Source organism: Sinocyclocheilus rhinocerous, unplaced genomic scaffold, assembly GCF_001515625.1.
Source record: "Sinocyclocheilus rhinocerous isolate Xijiao unplaced genomic scaffold, SAMN03320098_v1.1 scaffold1254, whole genome shotgun sequence".
Lineage (NCBI taxonomy): Eukaryota > Metazoa > Chordata > Actinopteri > Cypriniformes > Cyprinidae > Sinocyclocheilus > Sinocyclocheilus rhinocerous.
Genome location: NW_015643643.1, coordinates 487,012 through 512,604, shown reverse-complemented (window position 1 = coordinate 512,604; position 25,593 = coordinate 487,012). Strand labels below are relative to the sequence as shown.

Sequence of the window (25,593 nt, the reverse complement as noted above, 5' to 3'; positions counted from 1 at the left end):
AATGTTTCAACATCTTAAACATAGCAATAGGTATGCATACAGAAATGTGTCAGTGATGATAAAAACGCATGAAATAACATTAATGCACAGACAACCTGTGCAGTTTGAGTCTCCTTAAAGGAGCCGCAGACCAAAGGAGACTTACTGTTTATGTCCCATGTTTTAAATACACACGCCGGACTTCGCTAGCCTTGACTGGAGCGCGGGACGGCACAGCACAGAGTGGAAACGAACACCCTCTAGTGCTGATGAGCTGGTCTTCCGTCTAGATCCGCAAAACTCACTTGGGCTTCTCACCTCAAGATCACATTTCGCGCGACTGAGACTGAAAGCGTCGTGGAAGCTCTCGTGCCTGGTCTGTCTGCGTGCGCGAGACTGATTTGACTAGTTTAAGCGCGTAATATACGCCAGGCTTGTGTTGTCGACGGCACATAGTGTGAAGAAGAGAAGCGCGTGTTAACGCGTAGAGAGGGGGAAAGCCCGTTAATGGACACTGACGAATGGAGAACACACTTAGTCTAGTTCGTTATTTCAAGTGTTGACAGCCTGACAGCATTAGGGATAACTTATCTCACAGTCTCTATCCTATTTATGGGGTAAATTCTGTAAGTTTTTCAAGTGCCGCCGGTAGTTGTGCGTAATGGGCTGGCATTTCTGTCGCTCTGTATCCGCGTTTTCGCGGTGCGGGGAACGAGGCGGTTGACGCGCAAAATCCTTTACAATAGTTAAATGTGTTTTGTTACTGGATATTTTATCTCGGAACCATTTCTGTAGTAACTGTCACCGACTTGCGTGCACAACTGGATACAAAAAAATGACTTTTCAAATATTTTTCTTCATGTTTGCTTTACCGGGATTGGTTTTGTCGGACCCCGTCCATTCAAACCAAGGTGAGTTATAATGAATTGTGATTAATAGGTTGATACTGTATCATAACCTACTAACATGCACAGTGTGTTTTTATAGTGCGTATTGTCTGTAAAGGAGACGCTATAACCGCATTCAGCCTTTCAGTTTGGTTATAGGCTACATTATATATTTCTACAACTGGCAAATGACAGTTGTACCGACTATTCAGAATATTATACATAGTTTTGATTTGTGCAGGACATATTAGAACGCTGTGATTACTGTCGTTCTGTAGTTCTGCAGCTAGTCTTATGCTCAGCATCACACAAACGGGGTACCCATATAGGAAAGACCGGGGAATGTTGTAACACATTTCAACGTCTGTAACTCGTGTTTTTTTTTTTCTCTCAACTGTAAAACACTGATATGATATTCCCATATTTTTCTGTTTCATATTAAAGTAGTTTAGAAATGTTAAACCTATCTCTACAACTGTAAATCAAGGTCAAGTATAAAGAGTGTTGTTGTTGGCACTACCATATGGGTTGTTAAACAAATGGAAAACATGGGAATTTTACATTCTGTGCATGAATTTGTGAAAATCAAATATATTTTGCTAAAAAAATACACTCCTCAACCTAACCCAAACTGCTTCATTTAATTAAAAAAGGTAAACATAGGCTTATGGGAAACATTTTAATTCAAATAAATTGCAAACAAATACAGAAAAACTAAGCATATGCTAAAAATTGCGCGCATATTGGTCACTCTCACAGTTGTGACGTTGTCCATTTTGTGCAATCTTTGTGGGTCCACATTGAAAAGTAGTGCTACCCTCCTTGTCAAAAGCTTGTGTGGATGTTAGAACAAGAGGACCTGGTGGTTCTGATGATAAAGTGATAAACGTTATAAATAAAACAGCTTGACACTGTACCTTTTGACATCAGTCTGAAATGTATTTCTTATGAAAGGTACATATTCATATCTTAAGATGTACTAAAGGTAAAGTGGGTGTATGTTTTAGGGTACTGTCCCAGTGGCAAGCTGTTTGACAGATTTTTCACTTTTTATTCATTCATAGCTATGATCACCAACGATTTTTAAATCAGACGTAAAATATAACTTCTTATCTCAAAATTGTGTTTTGTCCAGTAAACCTTTATATTCTTACACAGAAACGTTTACAGTCTCTTCAGGAGGATAATTGTGATGTCTAATTTACTCATCCTGCATTACAACACACCCGGGTCTCACCTAAGAGACGAAATTGCAGTGATGGTATCTCATCGCACCTGTCCCCTTTCCCCCCTGTGTGCCTGTAACTCCTCCCTTCTGTTTACACTCACAGTTCGCAGTGGTCATTTACACAAGAAATGAGTAAAATGGCAGTATTTCGAATATGAACATTACAAGAACAAGTGACTCTTGTGTTATGTCTGTGTGTTGTGAAAAGAGAGAGGAATGGAGCATATTTGTGTGGGATGTGCAGAAGATAGAGAGAGAACACTCAAACCATCTGAGTTGGCTTGCACGGCATTTAAAACTTTTTTCCCAGTTATGAGTCATCCTTATTTTTTTCCCGAGCCGGGATGGAAAGCAGTTATTTAACAGGTCACTGTTTTCTCAGTTTAAACCATCACAAATTAGGCAATAGATCTGGAGACAGTTCTTTTCAATGTGAACCTATAAAAATGGAAATCGAGGGTTTGCAGTTCACTTGAACAAAAATCCTGCCTTGTGATAAACACTGATGCTAATGTCCAATTAGTATGCATGCAGAGATGACCCTACATAACCTCGCAATATATTTATCTTTTGCACTGCCATATAAGAACGGTCTGCTCATTTCTGCTCTATACTGTAGCTTTAGAATCAAACTGCTTTGTATTTCAAATGCTTCTGAGGAACATTTCGCAGGGCATTCATTGTAGAACTCTTCAAAGCACTTAAAAATCCATTTAAGAGAAGACTGTACTCTGAATAAGCTTATCGCGCAATCTTCTCTCCTCCTCGTACTCGTAGCTGAATCGTGAATGCCTCTTTGACCCCCTTGTAAAACCAGTCACTATTTAAGCTCAGGTCTATAATAAGCCCTGGTTAAAACCACCTTTTTGCGCTCATGCTTGACGGGCTGCTCTTGCCAGTCATGCTCAAATGTCATCTTGCACCAAGAGAAACTTCAAAATGGGCATCAGATCTCTGTAAGATATAATGTTCTCAAGCGCTCTTCTAATCAGTCCAGAGTGGTTCTTGAGTGTTCTACAAGGGCTTTTTAACCTCCTCTTCCTCAGATATTGGGTTGGTTGTTCATTTATGCCTGTCACTGGTCAAAATGTGAGTTGATAAAGTGTGTGTTATCCGTTCAGATGTACAGCAATCTAAAATGAAAGTGCTTCAAATCACTTAATATGACTGTTAGAGAAGCAAAGAAACAATTGATGTGATTTATATTGCTGTTCTGCCAGAGTTAGTAAAAAATCTGAATTTAATAATTGGATCTCTTTCAATTCATGAGTAAATTTGAATTTAATAAACTTCACAACTTTAAAACAAGCTTTTGTTTTTTCTTCAAATGAAGTTTGTCTTCAAACCAGTGATATTTTGTCTTAAAGCCAGTGTTATTTAGTATTCTTTATATTAAATTACAGTGTTTAATAGTAATTGTGTGGTTTTATATTTAAATAATTTAATATTTATTTATTATTTGTTGTTTATCATTACTCTAGCTCAAACGCATAGCGCTAGCAACGCCAAGGTCATGGGTTCGATTCGCAGGAAATGCATGAACTGATCAAATGTATACATTGAATGTAATTAAGTTTCTGTGGATAAAAGTGTTTAAGTGTTTAAATGTTATATTTTCAGTTTTAATTTTAATTTGCTCAAGTTTTAGTGATTTTATTTTGTGCTTTTGTAATTTTATTAGCATTTTTTCTTCTATTTTGATCATTTTAGTTTAGCACTTCAATTTAAACTTTTAGTTAAAAAACATTGTCAGTTTGATGCCGAGTCAACATTTCTGTTTTTTTTTTTTAGTTTTTCAGCTAATATTTTTATTTTATTTCAGCATTTCTGAAATCATTTTTAATCGTTTTAGTTTTAGTTAACAGTAACAACACCGCTTCAAACTTAACTTTTCTACTTGACAGTTATATGAGTTTCAATTTATTTGAATTCTGCTTCCTTGCAATCAAATTCAAATTGCAATTCTGCATCCTTCTGCTACATTGTTTCAAATGCAGCAATTGGAATATAAAAGTCATTTTCCATTCACTTCTGAATGGCACACAACCCTGGCAGCTACTGACTGATCTTAAGCTGTGTGTGTTTGTCTTTCATTCTGATGCAGTCACGTGGCTTAGTCAGACAGCGAGTTTTGTTCTTTTGTTCAGAACAAAGTTTCACTTTATTGGAAATATATGCATATGCATCTGCCTTGCTTTCTCCAGAGAGCCACAGTTTAAAGCGTGCAACGGCTCTGAGGCTGCACGGGTGTGTGTGTGTGTGTCAGGAAAGTGCTATGTAAACAGTAATTGTGTGCCGTAACAGAGGCCTGTTAATGCCCAGTGCCCTGTTTGTGCTGCTCTCATTGCCGCGTGGAGTGCTCTTATTGATTTTATAGACACCGTGGAGCCGAACCTCTGAGGTTTCTCTCTTTATACCTTCAACACTTCAATGGCTCTTCAAAGAGAGAGAAAGGAGCAGGATAAGGTTTTGTGCTGGCAGCAGTGGTATTTATATGTGTGTGTATGTGTGTATGCCTGTTTTCTTGTTCTCTTCATCAGATCAAGGTCACAGAAAATCTTGTCATTTAATTTTGTCGTTTTTGTATTGCTTGCATTGGTTCCACTTGCGTTGCATTGACACCCTGGACACGTGCCGTTCCTCTTGCTCAGAGATTATATTTATTAAAGCTGAAAAAAATTGTTATAGTGGAAGTAACGGAAGAGATGAGCTCTTTTTGCGTATACTGTGGCACAAAGACCTGCTCGCACCTCTCCATTGACTTTCTATTGTCGCTGGAATCAATTTGCAAATTGCACCTTGACATTTCCAGGGCCTGTCTGTGCAATGTGATCTTAGCCTTAACCCCAGCGCCTCCTTTTCCTACTCCTCCACATCGTCTCAGACACACTAAATGCCCAGCTAAAGACCACTAATGCATGCAGCGCTGTCCTTATCAGATCAATTTATCTCAAGCGTTCGACAAAGGGCCATTTTTCTCCGGTTGTGACATTCAAATTCCAAATGTCACCTTTCTCGTCTTCGTCTCTCATCTCAGAGAGAAAAAAAGAGAGAGAACATGAGTTGCATGGATCTAGGCTTTCTTGTCACACTCGCACACACATCTCTTTTTCTCTTACCAACCATTATTATCTCCCTGAGCCAAGATTCAAAGGAATATGTTTAGATCGTTTGGCTAAATGTCAGAGCTTAGTAAACCGGTGCACACTGTTGGTCCAGAGTTTATATTATGAATTTATTGTGGCTGGTGTTTGGATTTTATACTGTAAAAAAAGCTTATTCTATTCACACTTTATTTTAAGGTCCAATTCTCGCCATTAAACAAGCATTAACTATGTATTTTGCCTCAATAAACTCCTAATTTGCTGCTTATTAATAGTTAGTACGGTAGTTGTTAGGTTTAGGTATTGGGTAGGATTAGACATGTACAATATGGTCATGCAGAAAATGTGCTTTATAAGTACTAATAAACAGCCAATATGTTAATAATAGGCATGCTAATAAGCAACAAGTTAGTCCCTATACTAAAGTGTTACCCTTATTCTTAATAACGTATGCTAATAGTGACAAGTGCTTTAACAGTACTCGTCATTGCACACCTGATTGACTTGCCACTGGAAGAGTCCAGAGCTTATTGTCATAATACAAAGGTTTCATGTTTTGAGTACTATAGATAGCATTTACCCATGACTTTGAGAATTACATCTGCAGAGCTGACATCCACTTTCACAATTGTAACTTTAAGTAAAGCACTTAACCCCAGGCATTCGGGACTTAGCTTTGAATAAAGTGGCTAAATTGTTCTGAAATTGTTCCATACCCACTAAAATATTTTCAAATACACTACTGTTCAAAAGTGTGGGGTCAGTATTTTTTTTATTTTTTTTATTTATTTATTTTTAAAGAAATTAATAATTTTATCAGGGACACATGAAATTGATAATTTCCACAAAATATAAAGAAGCACAACTATTATGTACATTGATAAAAAATATAATTTCTTCTTGAGCAGCATATTAGAATGATATCTGAAGGATCATGTGACACTGAAGACTGGAGTAATGGCTGCTTAAAATTCAGCAAGTTCAATTAAAATAGATAGAGAGATTTTTTTATTGTACTTAATGTGTAAAACTATTTATGTTTTAATGCATTTTGTCACTACTAGTTTTTGCTTCCAAACTAAAGAAAATAATAATTGTAAAATAATACGCTCATAAATGGTGCATATTGGTACCTTAAAGGTACATATTAGTACCTAAATGGTACAGTTTAGTGCCTTTTGAAAGGGTACGGCTTCAGTGACATATTTTTATAGCATATTTGCAAGCTTTGGTTCAGTGGTTGATTTTCTGTTTATTTAATTCTTAGAAACTGTTTTAGTTTCTAGTAACCCAGTCAGTACAGGATACGAAAATGATTTGATTTATAGCTTGAATCAGTCTTCACCACCATGATTATTTAAGGACAAATGGCAGTAGCTAGACCATGCTATCTAGATTCATTCCACCTTTGACTGAAGATCAATGACCAATCGATACTACATCATTGCTCCCAAAGCAGAAATTGACAAGCTTCCCAATCTATTCATATCCCAGAATGCTTTTCTCATCAGTGCCACAGTAGGTTGAGTATGCCATTGTCTCTATCAACATGAAAGCCATCCAGCTGAGACTCACAACAGGAATGACATTTCAGCTAGCATTGCACACTCTGTGTTTGATGTTGCTGCTTTTTCACTAAATTTCCTTTTGAGGATACAAAATTAAAAATCTTTTTTAGAATATAATTGTTGTATATAATATAATACTATGACTTTTTTTCAGAATGGTTTCCATTTAACAAAAATGGCTCAACGAGTATATAGCCTAATTCCCAAACTAAAGACTAATGAGAAGAAACTTAACTATACACATATCTTAAAGCTGTGTTCACTCTGAATGGGTTTAGATTTAGATTTAACCTTTAAATGTGTCACTTAATGGGATGTTCTATACTGGGATCCAGTCATCAACTGCTTAAAAACACAAGGCAAAAACAAGATCCAGATCTTCTGATATGACACATCAAAGAAACATCGAAGCTATAGAGGCAGCCCAGATACTCAAGGTTTTTCTCCATCTGCCTTTTCTTTTCTTTTTTTTATCCTTTCCTCCTTTCCATGTGGCCTACTTTAGGGACTCCAGATTTTTACAGACAGACATAGGCGCTAGCTGCCACTTCTGATGTGTCTCTGTTGATGTCTCACTCTCCACGCTGAGGCGGAGGGAGAGAGACAACAAACATTCAGCAGCTGATTTGGTTTGAAATGAAGCTTGCGGATCTTGTCAACACTAGTTATAAAGATTCGTCTGCAGCAAGACAACCCGCTCTGCTTTTTCTAAGAAGACCATCAATAATAGTCCCATCTGGAAAGCGCCTTGCCATTGGCAGCATTACTCTTGCCAGCCCCATTATCTATTTCTAAGGGCTGGTAATTTGAATTTGCTCTACTGTTTTAATTTCAAGCTGTTGTACGGTTGTCAGTGGAAGTTTTTCCCTTTTTTTCCATTATCAAAAGACTTATTTAATTGACACTTGCAGTTCATTGACCTTTTTGTTTGGCGAATAATGCACTATAAAGACCACAGTTTTTTATATGGTGGGGAGAATTTGTGACATTGTCAAGGATATCTAAATCACTGGTTCTCATCCTTATTATTATGCTTACTATTTTTATTAACAGACTATCCCTACATTAAACTAATTAACCACAATTAATTGAAACTTAATGATTCCAGACTGATGGATATTTGCTTGCTCAGTGTTTTGTCTTGTTTTCCAGTACAAATATCTGAACATTTTCAAATTGAGACACATTTACTTGAGAAGCAAAATGACTTAATATATGACGTTTTTTTTCCTTTCTTTTTTTTCCTAATGATTAAAAGTGAATTTATACTTCATATATAACTATATCATTGGGGTTAGAAAAGGAAAGGGGGAAAACTCTTTTTTTATATATATATCTTCAGTGGAAGATATTTTTTCTTGTTTTAAGCATAAATCAGTAAATTTTTATGCTTTTTTTCAGATAACAAGATTTGATACCTTAACAATATCTTAAAGTAAATGTATCTTGATTTAAGCATATTTGTCCTGGAAAGTTAAATATTTATTTATTTATTTAAAGTGCTCTTTGCTCTTCAATTTTTAATTAGAATTGTAATTTAGATTAGAGTTTATAGATAGATAATTTAAATACTTTTAAATGTAGATAGATAGATAGATAGATCTCTCTTTTCCCTGGAATGGATTCACTCTCACTCTCGGTGTTTGTCGTGGTGTTGGCTCATGCATGTACAATGAGCTAGCTTGTAGTCACTGCTCAGTGAGATGAGCGTGTCCCCGTAAGAGACAATGTAGAGCCATTTTCAGCAAGGCAAAATCAGGCTCTTTATCACTGTCAAATCTGGGAAGAGCAGGTTTAGGTTTTTAATGTTGAACTAGCAATCAACTTGTCCATCTTTGAGGCTCAGATGGTGGTTGTGCTACAGGAATTCCAGGTACTAAATATGCCTGTGGGTTAATGGCAGTTGCCTACAGGATCATATGACCGCTCCTGTGGCGAGGAATGCGGCAGGGATTGAAATGTGCCTGTAAATGATGGTGACTGCACATACTGTACCTAGTCCCTGTGGGGGTCTGAGTCTCATATGATCTAGGTCCCTTTTCAAAGTCCCTTTTTACAAAAAATATTTTATTTAATCAATATTCATCAACAATTCATTTAGTTTTTTTTTCTATTGTAATTGTTGTCTTCATTTTTCAGATACTCAAATTTCAGTCACTGGCAAAACACATTTATCATTTGTAAGAATACACACTGATATCTATGGAAGTACCAATACTAATCAAAATAAAAAGCTTTTTAAAGGGATATTTCACCCAAAAATAAAAAATCCTGTCATTACTCACCCTAGTACTCTCGTAAACACACGTCGAAGGCTGACACGGAAGAGAAGAAATTGTTGAATAAAGTCATTATTTTTGTTCTCTTTGCGCACAAAAAGTATTCTCTTAGCTTTATAAAATTAAGGTTAAACCACTGATGTCACATTGACTATTTTAACAATGTCCTAACTACCTAACTTCTGAGACTTGACCATGGTAGTTCCCTTGCTGTCTATGCAGGGTCAGAAAACTCTCGGATTTCATCCAAAATATCCTAATTTGTGTTCCGAAGATGAACAAAGGTCTTATGGGTATGGAATGACATGAGGGTGAGTAATTAATGACAGAATTTTCATTTTTGGGTGAACTAACCCTACCATGGTTTATTTTTCAAACACACATTGTGGAAGTCAATATGAAATTTATTCTATTCCTCTCTCAGTTCATAGCCACTCACTTTTATGTTTTATGGTTTTTTATGGGGGGGGGGGATTTATGTCAATTTGACAGACTCAGACAAGATCATTAAAAGCAATTGATCATTAAACAGTGTTTAAAATATTAATTGGAATAGGAATTTTGAGATTTGAGTAACACTTTAGAATAGGGAACACACATTCACTATTAACTAAGAATGTTCCCCGAGCAAACTCCTTATTTACTGCTTATTAATAGTTAGTAAAGTAGTTGTTAAGTTTTGGTATGGGGTTGGATTAAGGGATATAATCATGAAGAATAAGGCATTAATATGTGCTTTATACGTACTAATAAAAAGCTAATAAGCTAGTAATAGGCATGCCAATAAGCAAGTAATTGGTCCTTAAAATAAAGTGGTACCATGATTTGTTCTAAAAAAAAATGGTCACATTAAAAAAAGTCATGCCAGGGGCACCGAATATTTGAAACATATGTGTGAAGGGGTTAAAGTTTGCACTTTTTATAGGTTACATAAGTGGTTTTGACAAAGATTCCTCATGTATTGTTTGATTTCTACTCAGTCATCGAGACCTAACCTTAACCAGTTCAGTGTGCATCATAGACTGGCTTTAGGCCTAATCTGGTAAATATCTCTTAATAAAGTCATTACAATTCGATCACTCCGTCCCAATATGCTTGCAGACATGTTTAATCTCCCTTCATTGTCAGGGAGAAAGTGAGTGCGGAAATTTCGGGATAATATGTCTCGAGACAGAGACACTGGGTCTAGACAGAGGTGTAATGTGATTTAGGATGAGTGGCCAAAGTGCCTAACCCTCTAATTCACATTTTTCTGTTTGGGTGTGTTAGTAGCACAGATCCATCACTTCCAGGCAAAATTATCAGGCATTGTCAAACAAATTTGATCAGGGCGAACAGTAGTGCTCATCCTGTCTGCAGGCTCTCTACAGACAGGCACTCATCGAGGAACATTACGTTAACTCTTTGACAACACATATATGGATAAGCTGATTATTAGCTCAGTATTACAACACATATTCAGAAAGCTGTCTTACACACAGACCGCTTTGCTGAGTGAGAATAATGACCACTTGTTCATAGGCCAAATTCAAGAGTCATACTTACTGTCGAAGTTTATTCAACCAGAAATTCACTATTTTTCCCACATTTTAAACACTGGATTATGGCTAAGTAGAAGAGAGAATGGCACATACCCTGACTTCATGTCACGAGTATATTATGCCTGTGACACGCTTTTATTGATAGACATTGTAATTAAGTCCTGGTGTAGAGACAAAGGAAATTACACATTCATCATATCAAACTGGCATATGTGGGTGAGCAAATGACTCTTTTTTTTTATTTGGAGTACTGAATCACCTGCTCCTTCATTTTTCGTGTGGCCGTAGTGTTTAATATTTATTCATTGTGTATTAGAGACTGTTATAGTTGACCCTAGTTGTTATCTTTTTTGTCCTTCTCATAGTGGTTCTCTTGGACACTACAGCTGTGCTGGGAGAACTAAGCTGGAAGACATACCCAATAAATGGGGTAAGTAATATTTCCCTGTGACCTTTGTACCTTATACACAATTTCCCTTGCAGTATGTACATGTACTGCTGTTATTAAAAAAGAAATTCTTATAAAGCTCCTCTGAATGTATTCCAACCATGCCTGTGCAAACATTACTTATATCAGGTTAATCCAAACCACACAATTCGATGTGAAAAAATAAGTATGTTATAATGAAATTTAATCAAATCAGGTCACTGAAACGGCATTGGTGATCCAGAATCTATTCAACGAGTTTCTTAAAGGGTAATTATTGACACAGGTCTTAATAATTCAATTTTGCCCCTTTCATTTTTGTGAACACTATAGAGAGAATTTCTAAGACATTAAAACCAGTCAAAAGGCTAGAAGCAATTTGAATGAAGCAACCAAGTGTGATCTCACAGCCCAGAGGAGCTTCTAATAGTAGAGCTACTATTATTAAATCAATTTCATGATAAAGAGCAGTATGATGGATGCTCGATCACTGCTCTTTTTCTGAGGCCAACTATAAGTACCAGTCCTAGTCTTGAGCCATACTCGAGTAAAAGTTTTGTAGTGGAGGAACCAGAAGGTTGTGTAAAATGACCTATAGCCCATAAAATGATTTCCCAGTGGAGTTGCAGTGCACATCTTCATATTAGTTCTGCTCTTACACAGGTGCCCACGATGTCAAAGAAAGCGAGTTCATCTTACCAGTAAACACCACTTGGGATTTATTTCTCTTTTTTTTTCATGCTGTAAGAGGCTGGTGCCTCCGATCAAATCAATAATTCATGCTATAATATCCTGGGTCAAATACTTCTCCTATTAGTATTTACCACAATGCATTTTTCTGCTTCTTTTTGTTAGGTCAGGGTATGTCATGTTAATCAAAGCCTTTTTCATTCTTCTCCCAGAGCTAGATGGAACATACCTTTTCCGGTCTGGGGAGACTTTACCCGCCATTTAATTTGTTTTCTAGCGATGGGAGACCAGCGTGTATGTTTTGTTTACTCTGGCACAGACATATCCTATGGGGTTTCTATCTCTCTGCCTCGCTCTCTCTCTCTCTCTGCCACTCTCCCCTTTACCTTCTCTGTTTGGAGAAACAGGTTTGTTTGTGCTGTTCCATTGTTTCGTCGACTATTCTCTTGGCTCCACTCCACTGTAAGCCCCTCAGATTCTGTGCTGTAATTACCAAATGTGTCACAGAACTCTGGTATCTTTGTGTAGTGTATACACTTCTCTACCTTGAGAAAATATTATATGCTTACTGCATGTTAACCCTCATAAATAGTTAAATGAACTCTAGATGTCACGACTGAAATGTTTATATGTACATTTAAAAAATGTTTTATATTATATTATATTATATTATATTATATTATATTATTGGTAAGCATGCACTAAAACACTTTCTTATAGTGAAAAAAAAAGAAAATTTTAGGGTTGGTAAGATTTTTAAGGTTTTTGAAAGAAGTCTCTTATGCTCACCAAGGCTGCATATATTTGATCAGATAAACAGTAAAACAGTAATACTGTTAAATGTTATTACAGTTTAAAATAACTGTTTTATATGATTATAATTTTTTATAAAATATCATATTTAAATAATATTCAGCAGCCATTACTCCAGTCTTCAGTGTCACGTCCTTCAGAAATCATTAAAATATGATGCTTTTGTGCTTAAGACACATTTCTTTTTATTATGAATGTTGAAAACCATGATAATTTTTTTTTCAGGATTCTTTGATGGATAGAAGAACAGAAAAGAACAGAATGTACTGAATAGAAAGCTTTTATAACATTAAACATTTCTTTGCTGTCACTTCTATTTAATGTATTGCATCCTTGATGAATAAATTTATTTATTTTAATTTATTAAAAAAAGTTCTGACCCCAAACTTTTTAACGGTAAAAAAGCCAAAGAAGAAAGGCCGTAGGCTTAAAAATGTTTTTAAAAACTGCTGACCGTTGACCTCATTTAGCAGGTACTTCTGTCCTTTTCAAGATTAAAAAGCTGTGACAGTCATCAAAGATGTTGAATTCATTGTAAATGAGCATAATTAAAAAACAGTCAGCATGGTTACATTGCTGTAGTTACGATACAAAGACCTCTGTGTCAATCAAAGAGTGATTAATGATCTCTTAACGCTCTCTCATTCCCTGTCGGCCATTTGAAAGGTTGACCTTTTCTAAAAGGCCTGTTCGTCTCTTTTCAAAGGGACTGCAGCACTGGGACGTGAATGATTAATACATGCTGTTTTAGGAGAACTTGTGTCAAGATGAGACAGAAAGCCACACTTTTGAGTGTTAATTTCTTATCTGTAATGGGACTTTGAGTGACCTTCAGCAGGACAGATCTGGTATTTAATGATAGATCACAACAAAATCTGGACCTCAATCATTGAAGCTCAGCTGGTCAGTGTTTTATACTAGTTAGTTCAACCAAGGTATCCCATGGAGTACAGGTATACCTTTAGCAGGTTCAAAGGCATACTACGGTTTTGCTTTGTTAGACCTATAAAAAAAATAAAAAAAATAACTACTAAAAGATTAAAAAAACAACTCTTGGTGCCTCATTTATAAAGACATATTTAGTATGATCCTAAATGTGAACATATGTCAATTCTCACTATTAACTAGTTGTTGATTAGCATGCATATTACTAGCATATTGACTGTTTATTAGAACTTATAAAGCACATATTGATGCCTTGTTCTGCATGAGCATATTTTAGATCCCTTAATACGACACCATACCTAAACTTAACAACTACCTAAATTAGCAGTTTGTTGAGGCTAAAGTCATAGTTAATAGTTAGTTAATTGTGAGAATTGGTCCCCAAACTAAAGTGTGACCATTTTCCTAAATGCATCATAGTTCATCTTAAATGCATGTGCATGCAGCAACTGCATCTGGAATGCTCACATATAATGTTACACAAAAGTAATGGTACATACCTCAGTTATTTATGAGATTATAAGGTTTTTATAAGCCATTATACATGCATTATAATACATTAAGAATACCCTTATGATGCATTATAAATACAGGCTTCATCTGGTGTTATAATGCATTTTGTGAAAAAAGAGTGAACATTAGCCTACTATAATAGTATAGGACACAATTAACATCAGGGTTCAAACTATTTATTAATGTAATTATAAAATTATACTCCAGGTAACTGTTGAAATATAGTCATTTACACATTGGCAGTCATAACTTGTTTACATAACAGATTTATTTAATCATTAATTGAATTAAGTCTGACCAACCATTACTGGATAATTCTGCCCCATAAAGTTTTCAAAATGCCCATGCTCTTCGGTTGGCATATACATGAGGACATTTTCATGTCAGTTTTCGTCTTTATAAATCCTGATTTGTTCCTCATTTTCAACAAAGGATGTAATCTATTAAATTTAGGATCAAATTCGTCATTGTTTTATAAAAGAGGTATTTGATTATTCTCAGCATTTTAGAGTTCTGTAACAAAATAATGTGTGTAATATTTCCAAGTTCGTGTGGATCATGCTTCCACTAGTCTCCAACTGGGCTGCACTCCCCTGATTCCAGTCCATACAACACACGTTAACACAATAGTACTAATCTGATAATCTAACACCAGCATGTGCTCTGATATCTGCGGCTGATTCGGTGGTTATTGATTGAGTTCAGAAAGTGTTACTTCAAATTCGCTGAGAAAACCAGAGCTCCCACTGATTTCGAACACCTTTTTCTTCAACATTGCAACTGACACTAAACACCAAGCTCGATTTTAGCTCGCACCCACATCCTGACAAAATCTCTTATAACACAAGCGAGTTCTCCTTCTGTCTTACTCAGCCTTTGCTATTTGAAGCTGCAGCATTTTGCACTCGCAGTCGTGATCTAAAAGTGACTGATGTGCTCTATACAAATCTGTTTTCATGATGTGATTCACTGATATTATTTTTAGCAGGGAATGTAAGTTCACGACTGTGTAGGATAGGGCAGCAGAGTTGAATCTTTCCAATATATATATTTTTTTCAGACAGCATGTTATCAAACAGGTGTGCCAGCAGTTCAAATCTTTGGTTTCTATTATTTAGTTAATGTTTAATACATATATTGCCATATCAAGAGTGATGTTGCCATAAATGTTACTTATAAGGAAATATATAATTGTCACATATGTACATTATAATTTATAAAATCTTCATATTAAAATTTGTGTATTTACATATGTTAATAACATCTATATGATGATGTTTAGATGATATAGTAGCAACCGTATATGTCAGGAATATATGTACACACACACACACACAGACATATATATCAGACACTTTCACTCAGTACCAATATTGCTTTCTCAGTAACACTTTAGTATATGGTCCAATTATCACTATTAACTATTTGCTTATTAGCATGCCAATTATTATTATATTGGCTGTTTATTAGTACTTATAAAGCACATATTCTACATCCCTAATCTTACCTAATACCTAAACTTAACAACTACTTTACTAACTATTAATAAACAGCACATTAGGAGTTTATTGAGGCAAAAGTCGTGCATGATGTGATTCACTGATATTATTTTTAGCAGGGAATGTAAGTTCACGACTGTGTAGGATAGGGCAGCAGAGTTGAATCTTTCCAATATATATATTTTTTTCAGACAGCATGTTATCAAACAGGTGTGCCAGCAGTTCAAATCTTTGGATGGTTGTTAACGTGATGCAGAAATCAGATTAATACACTAATGGGGTTTGAGTAAGCAGACTGAGGAGAGCAGTCTGAATGGACTTTATCTACACTGACATATAACATCAGTAACCTGCAGCTCTGAGGGTCAAATGGGTGTGTGAAATATATGCTTGCAGTTTATGGGTTTTGCCATTAAAAACTATTGTATTCTTTCCCATAAGTCACTGCATGACACATCACACACACACACACACACACATATATATATATATATATATATATACACACACAGACATATATATCAGACACTTTCACTCAGTACCAATATTGCTTTCTCAGTAACACTTTAGTATATGGTCCAATTATCACTATTAACTATTTGCTTATTAGCATGCCAATTATTATTATATTGGCTGTTTATTAGTACTTATAAAGCACATATTCTACATCCCTAATCTTACCTAATACCTAAACTTAACAACTACTTTACTAACTATTAATAAACAGCACATTAGGAGTTTATTGAGGCAAAAGTCGTGGTTAATGGTTTGTTAATAACGAAAATTGGACCTTAAAATAAAATGTGACCGCTTTCTCTTTTCTATCGCCGTCCCTACATCTCTTTTTTTCTTCCTCTCTCTCTCTCTCTCTCTCTCAACTCTAAAGCTTTGCCCTATATCTGTTTTCATGGTTGTGAGAACTTTGTTTTCATAACTTGTCCGATTGAAGGGTAGCATGAGAACCTGGTCTGAGTGCAATGCATCACCATCAGCCTCTGCTTTACAGGCAGTGACAAATTGCTGTTGCTTCTCATTTACATGCCCGGTCGGCCTTGACACATGTTGTATCTTGCATTTGCGCTCAAGAACAGCAGCAAAGCTTTCCAGGTAATACAATAGATTGAACACTGAACAATCTGTTTGATTTGTGCTGAATACAAGTGACCAGAATGCACAAACAACCAAACAGTTGCATGACTTCTGCATGCAGTATTTCAGCGCAAAAATCTGTCTTGTTCACTTAGCACCTCCAGTGGAGTTTCAATGAATAGTTCACCAAAAAATTTACTGAAGATTTACTTACCCTCAGGCCAGCCAAGATGTAGATGAGTTTGTTTCTTCTTTCGGAGAAATTTAACGTTAATCACTTGCTCATCATAAGATCCTCTGCAGTGAATGGGTGCCGTCAGAATGAGCGTCCAAAGAGCTAATAAAAGCATCACGGTAATTCACAAGTAATCCACACAACTCCAGCCCATAAATTAACATATTGTGAAGTAAAAGGCTTTGTCTCTTAATAGGCTATTTATTTTCAAACTTTTAAGTCTAAATATTTAAGTATTTGGCGCTGTGATGAACATCATAGCAAATACACAAATCTGAATGGCTGTTTAAATCATTTAAACACGATTCAGAAACAGAAAGTAGTGCAGTTGCTTTGTTTACAGGATTTCTGGGGTAACGGCTGCATTTAAATGAATTATTATTATTATTATTATTATTATTTCTGCAGTTTAGCGCCATCTGCTGTCAGAGAGTGAAAGTGCGCTTTCATCCAGAGAGTCTCTCACATGTTCCACCATGTGCTTCACGTCCGAGCTTGTTTACATCAGAGTGCGCAGGCCTCTTTCACGCAGCATACAGCGCTGTTGTGCATTTTGACCAGTTTATGGGAAAAGTATTCTTAAAATGCATTCAACATTCTGAATAATTTTTAATATATAATTATTCACAGTATTTAGAAGTGCCCACAATAACAATATCGTGCATATTCATTACCGTGATATATCGCATTACCGAATATGGGCACAAGTCTAGTCTTGGTAAAAAACAAATCCATCAATATATTTTTAACTTCAAACGAGTCATCTATCCATAATATTGCTTTCTCTTGTTATCTTGTCTGAATTAGGAGAGAAATATGCACAGATCAAGCACCGTTTACAAGCAAAACAGTTTTAAACAAATATGTCAGTCGATTTTGATGTGAGAGGACAACAGGGGATGGATTTTATCACTGGATGAAGCATTATTATGGATTATGGACTTATTGTGATGTTTTTATGAGCTGTTTGGAATCTCATTCTGACCCATTCACTGCAGAGGATCCACTGGTGCAAGTGATGTAATGTTAAAACTTCGATGAAGAAACAAACTTTTGGATGGTAAGTAAATTTGGATGGTGAGTAAATTTCAGCAAATTTCCATTTTTGGGTGAACTTTTTCTTTAACCTGGCACTAAATGACTATTTAATTCAAGTCAGTATACCTTCTTTCTATGTAAATTAGGCTTGCTTTTTCACAAAACTCAGCGAGATGAGGAATTGCACCATGCAAATTGCATTCAGCAAAGTTTTGGGTGTGTTTGCGCCGTTAACGCATTTGTTACCACAGTTATTAGAGAATTCCGCTCATTATGTTGTGTATCGGTGAAGGAAACCTTGGCTGTGGCCATTCCAGTTGTCAATAGGGAGGGGAGCCTTGGTAACAGACAGAACGAAATGTCAATGTGTCCCTTTGCTGTTTCCTTGCGATGCCTCTTGTACAGGAGTCATGATGACAAAAGAATGTAGAGATGTCGAAGGACTTCGGGTGGAAGTAGGTCATTGTTAGTGTTGTTCTGGACTGTCCAGAGTGACCCTGATGTCCCGCTGGCCTCTCCTGCTCTTGTTCCCTTTTTCCTTTACTGGTGCATGATGGAAGGGAAGCCTTTTTTTTGTTGTTTAAATGACACAGCCCATAAATGCAGTCTTTCATCACTGTCTACGTTTTGTGTTGCTGCTGTTAGATGTTAGATTTCAGCAGTATCTCTTTCCATCTTTATCCACTGTCCCTCTTACTTACTTTCTTTGTCGAGGGTAGATGACATTTTCTTGTCTCCGTCTCACTCACTTTCTCTCTATCACTCGCTCTCTCTTTCCTTTCCTTCTTGTTTCTCTTATGAGAAACATGGTTTTGAATTGCTTTTCCCTTTTTTCATGTGGAAATAGTCATATCAGAATAGAGATTGTATCTGAGTCTAGGTTGTAAAACAGTCTGGGATAATGAAAGTGAAATAAGACAAAGGATAGATTAGGCAGGAGACGACCTAAAGGCATATTGATGTATGTCTGACTTTACCCAGAGCTAAATTAGACATTTTTCATGTCCTTTTTCGTAATCCTGCATGTTCGAAATGAGATTTCAACTCCTTGAGATATCTTGCACAAGAATTATTATTACTGAAATTAATCATTGTTGGCGAGTTTCTAAAATTACAGTACAGTACACCATGGGATGTCGACCTTTCTGATATTTTTCAGTTACTTTTAAGAGTATGTTTAATTTGTTTGTTTTTCATTCCATAATTATTTTTCTCTCTTTGATCAAGTAAACTGCTGTAAATTTGGCACGAGTTTTGGTATTGATTACACTTTAAAATGATTTTCAGTAATAAATAATAAGCAATATATAGGCTATATACAATGATTAATAGCTCATGTACATTCAAATATACATGATAATATGTGTTAAAATACATAAACGCACAAATAGATGATTTTTATTTTTTTTTCTAACTGTGCATTTAAATTTACATTTTTGCATAGTTTCTTTTGTTGTAATCAAATTACATGATATGCAGATTGTAAATTAATTAATTATTTAATTAATTAAATCAGAAATATTATTGTGGTAGAATTTGAATAGGCATTACAAAAAGTGGCTTTGTATGCCAATAAATAGTTAATTTCTGAAAGTATATCAATATATTTTTACATTTTTATCAAATAATTTTTTAAGTAATTAATCAGTAGCTCTAAATTAACACATTAAACTGGCAGCCCAGGTGAGTTGTTATAATTGTGATTGTTACATGTGTATTTTTCCCCCAACATTTTATTTACTCTTAATTGTAACCTGAACATATAACAGAAATATGTATTTTCTAATACATACTCAAACCCCATTCTAAAACATTGTATAGTGTAAAGCACTATACAATTAAACATGAATTGAAGAATTGAATGGATTAATATTTGATTTGATTTAATTAAAGGAAAAAAAGGAAAAATTCTGCACATGCCATACATTTTGCTCTGAAAAATAAACAAGAAAGAAAGCAAGTAAATAAATGCAGTGTTTGAGCCACAGGCATTGCACAAGGTTGAAGAGATGCATTCTACAGAAATTTGTTGTTTTGTATTGATGCCGTTTGAAGTGGAAGTCAATTAATCAATTATTGAGTCAAAGGTAGCGCCGGTATCTCTCTCACAAAGCACTTCCATTACCCAAGGTTAACGTGTACTTAATAATTAAAAGATAATTAAACTCACACTCAAGCTTAATTGTATTTCCATTTGCCCAGGGCTCGTTTGCAATTGATAGAACCCCCCCCCAACTACCCTGATAGCAGACCTTTATTTGGGTTGTGTAAATTCTATTATGGAGTCTCAAAGTGTGTACTTTCAATGCAAGACGTGCAGAAAAATCAAAGCTTCAAAGATCAATCCTAAGCTGGATCTGACAAACAGAAATCAATGATGATAATAGATGCTTTTAAACTATTGAGTGTACATATTGACATGCTAGTCAGTTCGGCGGCGCTTGCTGAAAAGGTTCATTTACAGCCAGAGAGGCCAAATACAGTCAGAAAAAAGCTGGATTCCAAATAGAGGACCACCACTGACAGATTCCAATTCAGTGTTGTTATAAGCGTATTGCTTTTCATATGCATTACTGTGTACCGGCATTATCTAAAATATCCTATGTCCTGATGTGTGCGTTCGGCTCTTGCCAGTGACTGCACCAGCGATATGCCTTTTTCACAGCCAGTTTCCAAGTGGAGAAATAATGACAGATATCAAAGGAGAGTCAGGCATCTTAGACGTCTGCTGAAAGAAACCATTTTTAAACCATTTTAAATATATATATATATGACAGCTGCAGTTCCTGGCTCATCTCACATGCTGCATGATGTTGCTAATGTTTGGAAAAACAACTTAAAGGGGAATAAATATATTAATATTGCAAATAAAAGTTGCAAAACATCATTCAGTGGCTGATAAGACATATTTATGGGTGATACATTTTCTCAATTCCTCCGTCATCAGCAGATCTGGCAAAAAAAATGAATATAAAAATGGGAATTTTAAGTATAAAAAATATGTAAACATTGGAATTTTAGTTTGGATAATATAATTATGTATTTGGAAGAAATAATTATTTTATTTTAAGAAGAAAAATCTTAGACGTCTGCTGAAAGAAACCATTTTTAAACCATTTTAAAAGCAATGAATCCCCCCCTCATCCCCGAGATGCATTTCCTCCATGTTGTCTCTATCATACCGATCTGTGCCGTTCTTGAATCCTTCTCTGTGGACCCCTGCCAACTTAATGTGATGTGTAGCCAGCGATTTTAGCTTCATCCATCTCAGCCACTTTTATCAGTGCGAGTAGCATCTTAAGCCGCGTGCTGATATCTTATCCCCGCCGCAGTGTTCCTAGATGTATCCGGTCACTTTCTAGCAGGAGATTGAAAGCACGCCACTGCCTCCCCGTTCTTCTAAATGCCTCGATTTACCACCAAGAAAAAAGCTGATGTGAAACAAATGGCTGGAAGGCAGTGGCAGGGTGAGAGAAGATTATAGGATCGGGACATGTATCAAACTCCCCGAAGTCGGTGTGCTGTTCTGAGGTCAATTTATTTCTTTCGTGACTTTATGAATGACACTAAATGGCCTGTCTGGAGATAATGAAAAGCTTGCTAAACATTATCATCAGCATCATTTTTTTTTTTTTTTAGGAAAATGTTTGCTCATACTCCACAGGCTCCAGGGTATTTTATAAACCTACGACTGCATATAACAATAAACGGTAGCACTTTATTTTAAGGACCAATTCTCACTATTAACTAGTTGCTTATTAGCATGCATATTACTAGCATATTGGCTGTTTATTAGTACTTATAAAGCACATATTAATGCCTTATTCTGCATGACCAGATCCCTTAATCCTACCCCATACTTATCAGCAACATTAATAAGCAGCAAATTAGGAATTTATTGAGGGAAAAGTTGTAGTTAATAGTAAGACGTGGTGTCCATACTAAAGTGTGACATAATAAACAAATATTCTTAAATACATTTATAGCCATGAATTAATAAAGCATTTACACATTCATTCAAGTTTAAAAATCACATTGATAGATAGATGGATGGATGGATGGATGGATAGATAGATAGATTATCATTGGGCTTGGTGTGAGTAGGCTTTTACAGTATAAAATATAAATATTTTTATTAATAGCAAGCAGTTTTAGCTTTCTATTAGAATCTGCATAGTATAATTTCATAATTTACTGAAAAAATAAGGGCAAACAGGGTCCTATATTAACACTCCACAAGTGTCAAATGTGAGTAGAAATTGGCTGTGCTGAGTAAATAAAACAGTTGCTTGCCAGTTGGCTGATAGTTGTGAATGGAATATATTGCTTGCATTAAAGTTGCCTAAACAGAAATATAAAGTACAAAGCATTCATTCATTCATTCATTCAGATATATTTACATTTCTTGTCTCTGTGTGTCTCTATATAGTTGTTCTGCAGGCCTCATGATCTGGGCCTTGTCACAAGCATTTTAATGCAATTATATCCAGTTTAAGCTGCAAATTACATATAGTATAAACTAAACATGAGCTGACTTGACCTGTTTAGAAATGGAACCCTTCTCTTTCAATCAAACTTTTTGGTTGCAAACAGCGGTCTGTTGTGAGGAGCTATCGGCACACATCGGGGCTATGATACAGCAAGTTTCTGATTGAGAGGCTATTAGGGAAGGCTTAGCTTATCACTGCAATAATGAAAGTGAGTAAGTGGAGGCTTTAGTGCTAATGAAGTGCGTCCTTCCTAATTAATTATCAGAGGGAGATAGATTAGGGAGATAAGAAATAAAAGAAAAAGAAGAGGAAACAGATGATTGGAGGAAGAGATTTATGCTGAAGACACAGAAATAGGAGGAGAAATAGTGAGGAAAACAGTAAAGTGCCAAAAAAGTGGGAGTACAAAAGAACAGAGTGAGAAAAAGAGACTGAATGGGTGGAAAATAAGAATGCCAGAACACAGTGAGAGTTTGTGAAAAAGAAAGTGAGAACAAAGAGAGTGAGAGCGTGATGACAAGATATGGGAAGTGTTTGGAAAAGCAAATGTGTGCAATACAACATGTTTGGAAAGAGAAAAAGGATGTGTAAAAGAGAGAAAAAATTTAGAAAGTCGCTCAAAGCAGAGCAGCAGTACAATGGCCAGACGTCCTGTCATTACTGTTTGATTCAGCTGTTGCTAGTGGCTTTAGTAAATCTATTAGGCTCTTATGCCTTGCTGTGTTCACAGCTTCAGCATAACCAAGCATATGGGTAGCACATCACAGCCTACAGATACTACCTAAAAATTGATGTATTGAAAATGGCAGTAAGGAGGAGTCTCATGTTGCCTGGATGTGACAGTGAAATAAATGTGTGTACGCATGGTTGTTTGCGTGAAATCTGTACAGTATATGAACATTTTCACGAACAATGATTCATCAATTATTTTCATGCTAGAATGCATTCTAAATTTCCAAAAAATCACAGTTTCCACAAAAATATTAATCAGCACAACTGTTTTCAGCATTGATAATTAGGGGTGTAACGGTACACGTATTCATACTGTACGGTTCACAGGGCAAATTCCAAATGGAAGTGATCATCCCTATGCCTTTGAAGGGCAGAGCCCTTGGAGTAAGCAGGGCATGTGCGTGCCATTATGTAGTCGTCATTTGGAATGCACTTGGCAAAGGGAGCGATGTAATTTCCTCATTATCTTCAGCTGGGATGTTCCCGTGACAACGCAGCACGGTGTCCGTCAGCTGATTCGCTGATGTACACCGGCATAAAAAATATACATTTTATATTTTAAAACGTTTTATATATATTAGTTTTCATATATTATATAGCATATTTTAAAAACTTTTTAAAATATAAAATGTATGTTTATTTGCAACAGTTATGCTAACAACAATAAAAATACATATATGCCAGTAAAACAGCGACATCTGCTGATGGACACCGTGCTGCGTTGTCACGGGAACATCCCAGCTGAAGATAATGAGGAAATTACATCGCTCCCTTTGCCAAGTGCATTCCAAATGACGACTACATAATGGCACGCACATGCCCTGCTTACTCCAAGGGCTCTGCCCTTCAAAGGCATAGGGATGATCACTTCCACTTGGAATTTGCCCCGTGAACCGTACAGTACGAATACGTGTACCGTTACACCCCTATTGATAATCCTATTGTCAAATATTCAATCACCATATTAGACGATTTTCTGAAGGATCATGTGACACTGAGGAGTGAAGTAATGGCTGAAAAATATTTAGCTTTGTATCACAGTAATAAATTTCATTTCAACATAGCTGAAATAGAAAATGGTTATTTTAATAATAATCATAATAATAATAATAACCAATAACCATTTCATTATAATATTGCGCAATATAATTGTTTTAATGTATTTTTTTACCAAATAAATGAGAGACTTCTGTATGTAAGAGACAGAAGAGACATGAGACCTCTTTAACTCTTTTTTTTTTTTTTGGCCAGCCACTGACAGAATTTTAAATTTTCACAAAATGTTCATAGCCCCCAGAATATTTAGTATGAATGCAATATGTCAAAAGAAAGATTAAAAAATTAAATAAAATAAATGAACAAATCAACAATAAACTTGAAAAAAAAATCAGCTTGAATGTGGGTAGGTTTCATAAAAAGAATGCAACAATTTGAACAAAAAGCTGAGAAAATCATATCACATCATCAAGCTGCGAAGTTTCTCTGTATAACAACAGATACATGTATGTGTATGCAACGAGGTGTATTAAAGGTGTTTGAACTATATTTAATTATTGCACACTTGGCATTGCTCAAAGATCTTGCTGCGCATCTCTCAGAAGAGAGTGCGTTTTTAGAGATCGTCATATGTTTGCTAAAAATACTGTAAATGAAAGGTTGTGCAAAAAGCCCTTATATAAATTGGCTAACCCTAACATGCTTATTTAGAATAATCCAAATTTGTAAACATTAGAACAATGTTAAGAACAAATTCATGTTTATATGGAGTGTCAGATGTCAATTTTTTGTGATTTTTTTTTAAAGTTTATGAGACCCAGTGTCATAATTCAAGTTATACTGTGGGTTAGGAATTCAAGTTCTACATGCCATTTATCATGGAGATGAATTATTTATTTTGGGAACGTTAATTAGTAGTTAGAGACATGTCAAACCAAATCAGTTCAATCCAACTGATTGACAGATTCCAATTGACAGATTCAGAATCTACTGTATATCCAAAACTCTGCAATCCAACAAGTGAATTTACATGTTCATCGCATGTATTCCACACATGCAGTGAGAAGCTTGTGAGCTGTCAGTGGTCCTGTCAGAGATGGCACCCCAGTGTATAATTAACGTTTTGCCTTTTTTTTTTCTCAAAAAATATTCCAAGTAAACCTTCTTCTCATGTGGCTATCCTCCAACGATAACAAGATCTCTCTGGAAGAAAGTACATAGAAAAGATGGGTTGTAGAGAGTTGCAGAACATTGATGTAAATAAACAAATTTGTGCAGTAACTTTTTTTTTTAGTTGCTGCTTTTACTTGCTATAATTATAATAAACATGAGTTTCCTAGTCAGAAGTCAGACATGAACAGCCTTTCAAATTTTAAAGTGTTTTTTTTTTTTTTTTCCAAAAATTTTATATTTATTTTTTTTAAGTGGGAAACTTTGAGATTAATTTGATACCCGTGTTTCCGAGTTGGGTGGGCCATGAACTTTTAACATGGTGGAGAACAGAACAATTTTTTTATTGACTTAAGTTTAAGTTAGGCCT

At 35.6% G+C, this 25,593-nt stretch overlaps 1 protein-coding gene across 1 annotated transcript in view; it reads left to right on the top strand.

Moving 5' to 3' along the window:
- Positions 1-362: 362 nt before the first annotated feature.
- LOC107757651 (ephrin type-A receptor 6-like) overlaps positions 363-25,593 on the top strand; it is a 112,327-nt gene continuing 87,096 nt past the window's right edge. Inside the window, exons 1-2 of the mRNA XM_016575209.1 lie at positions 363-890; positions 10,952-11,016. Coding sequence (XP_016430695.1) covers positions 815-890; positions 10,952-11,016 — 141 coding nt within the window. The 5' untranslated portion in view covers positions 363-814. The remainder of the gene's footprint in view (positions 891-10,951; positions 11,017-25,593) is intronic.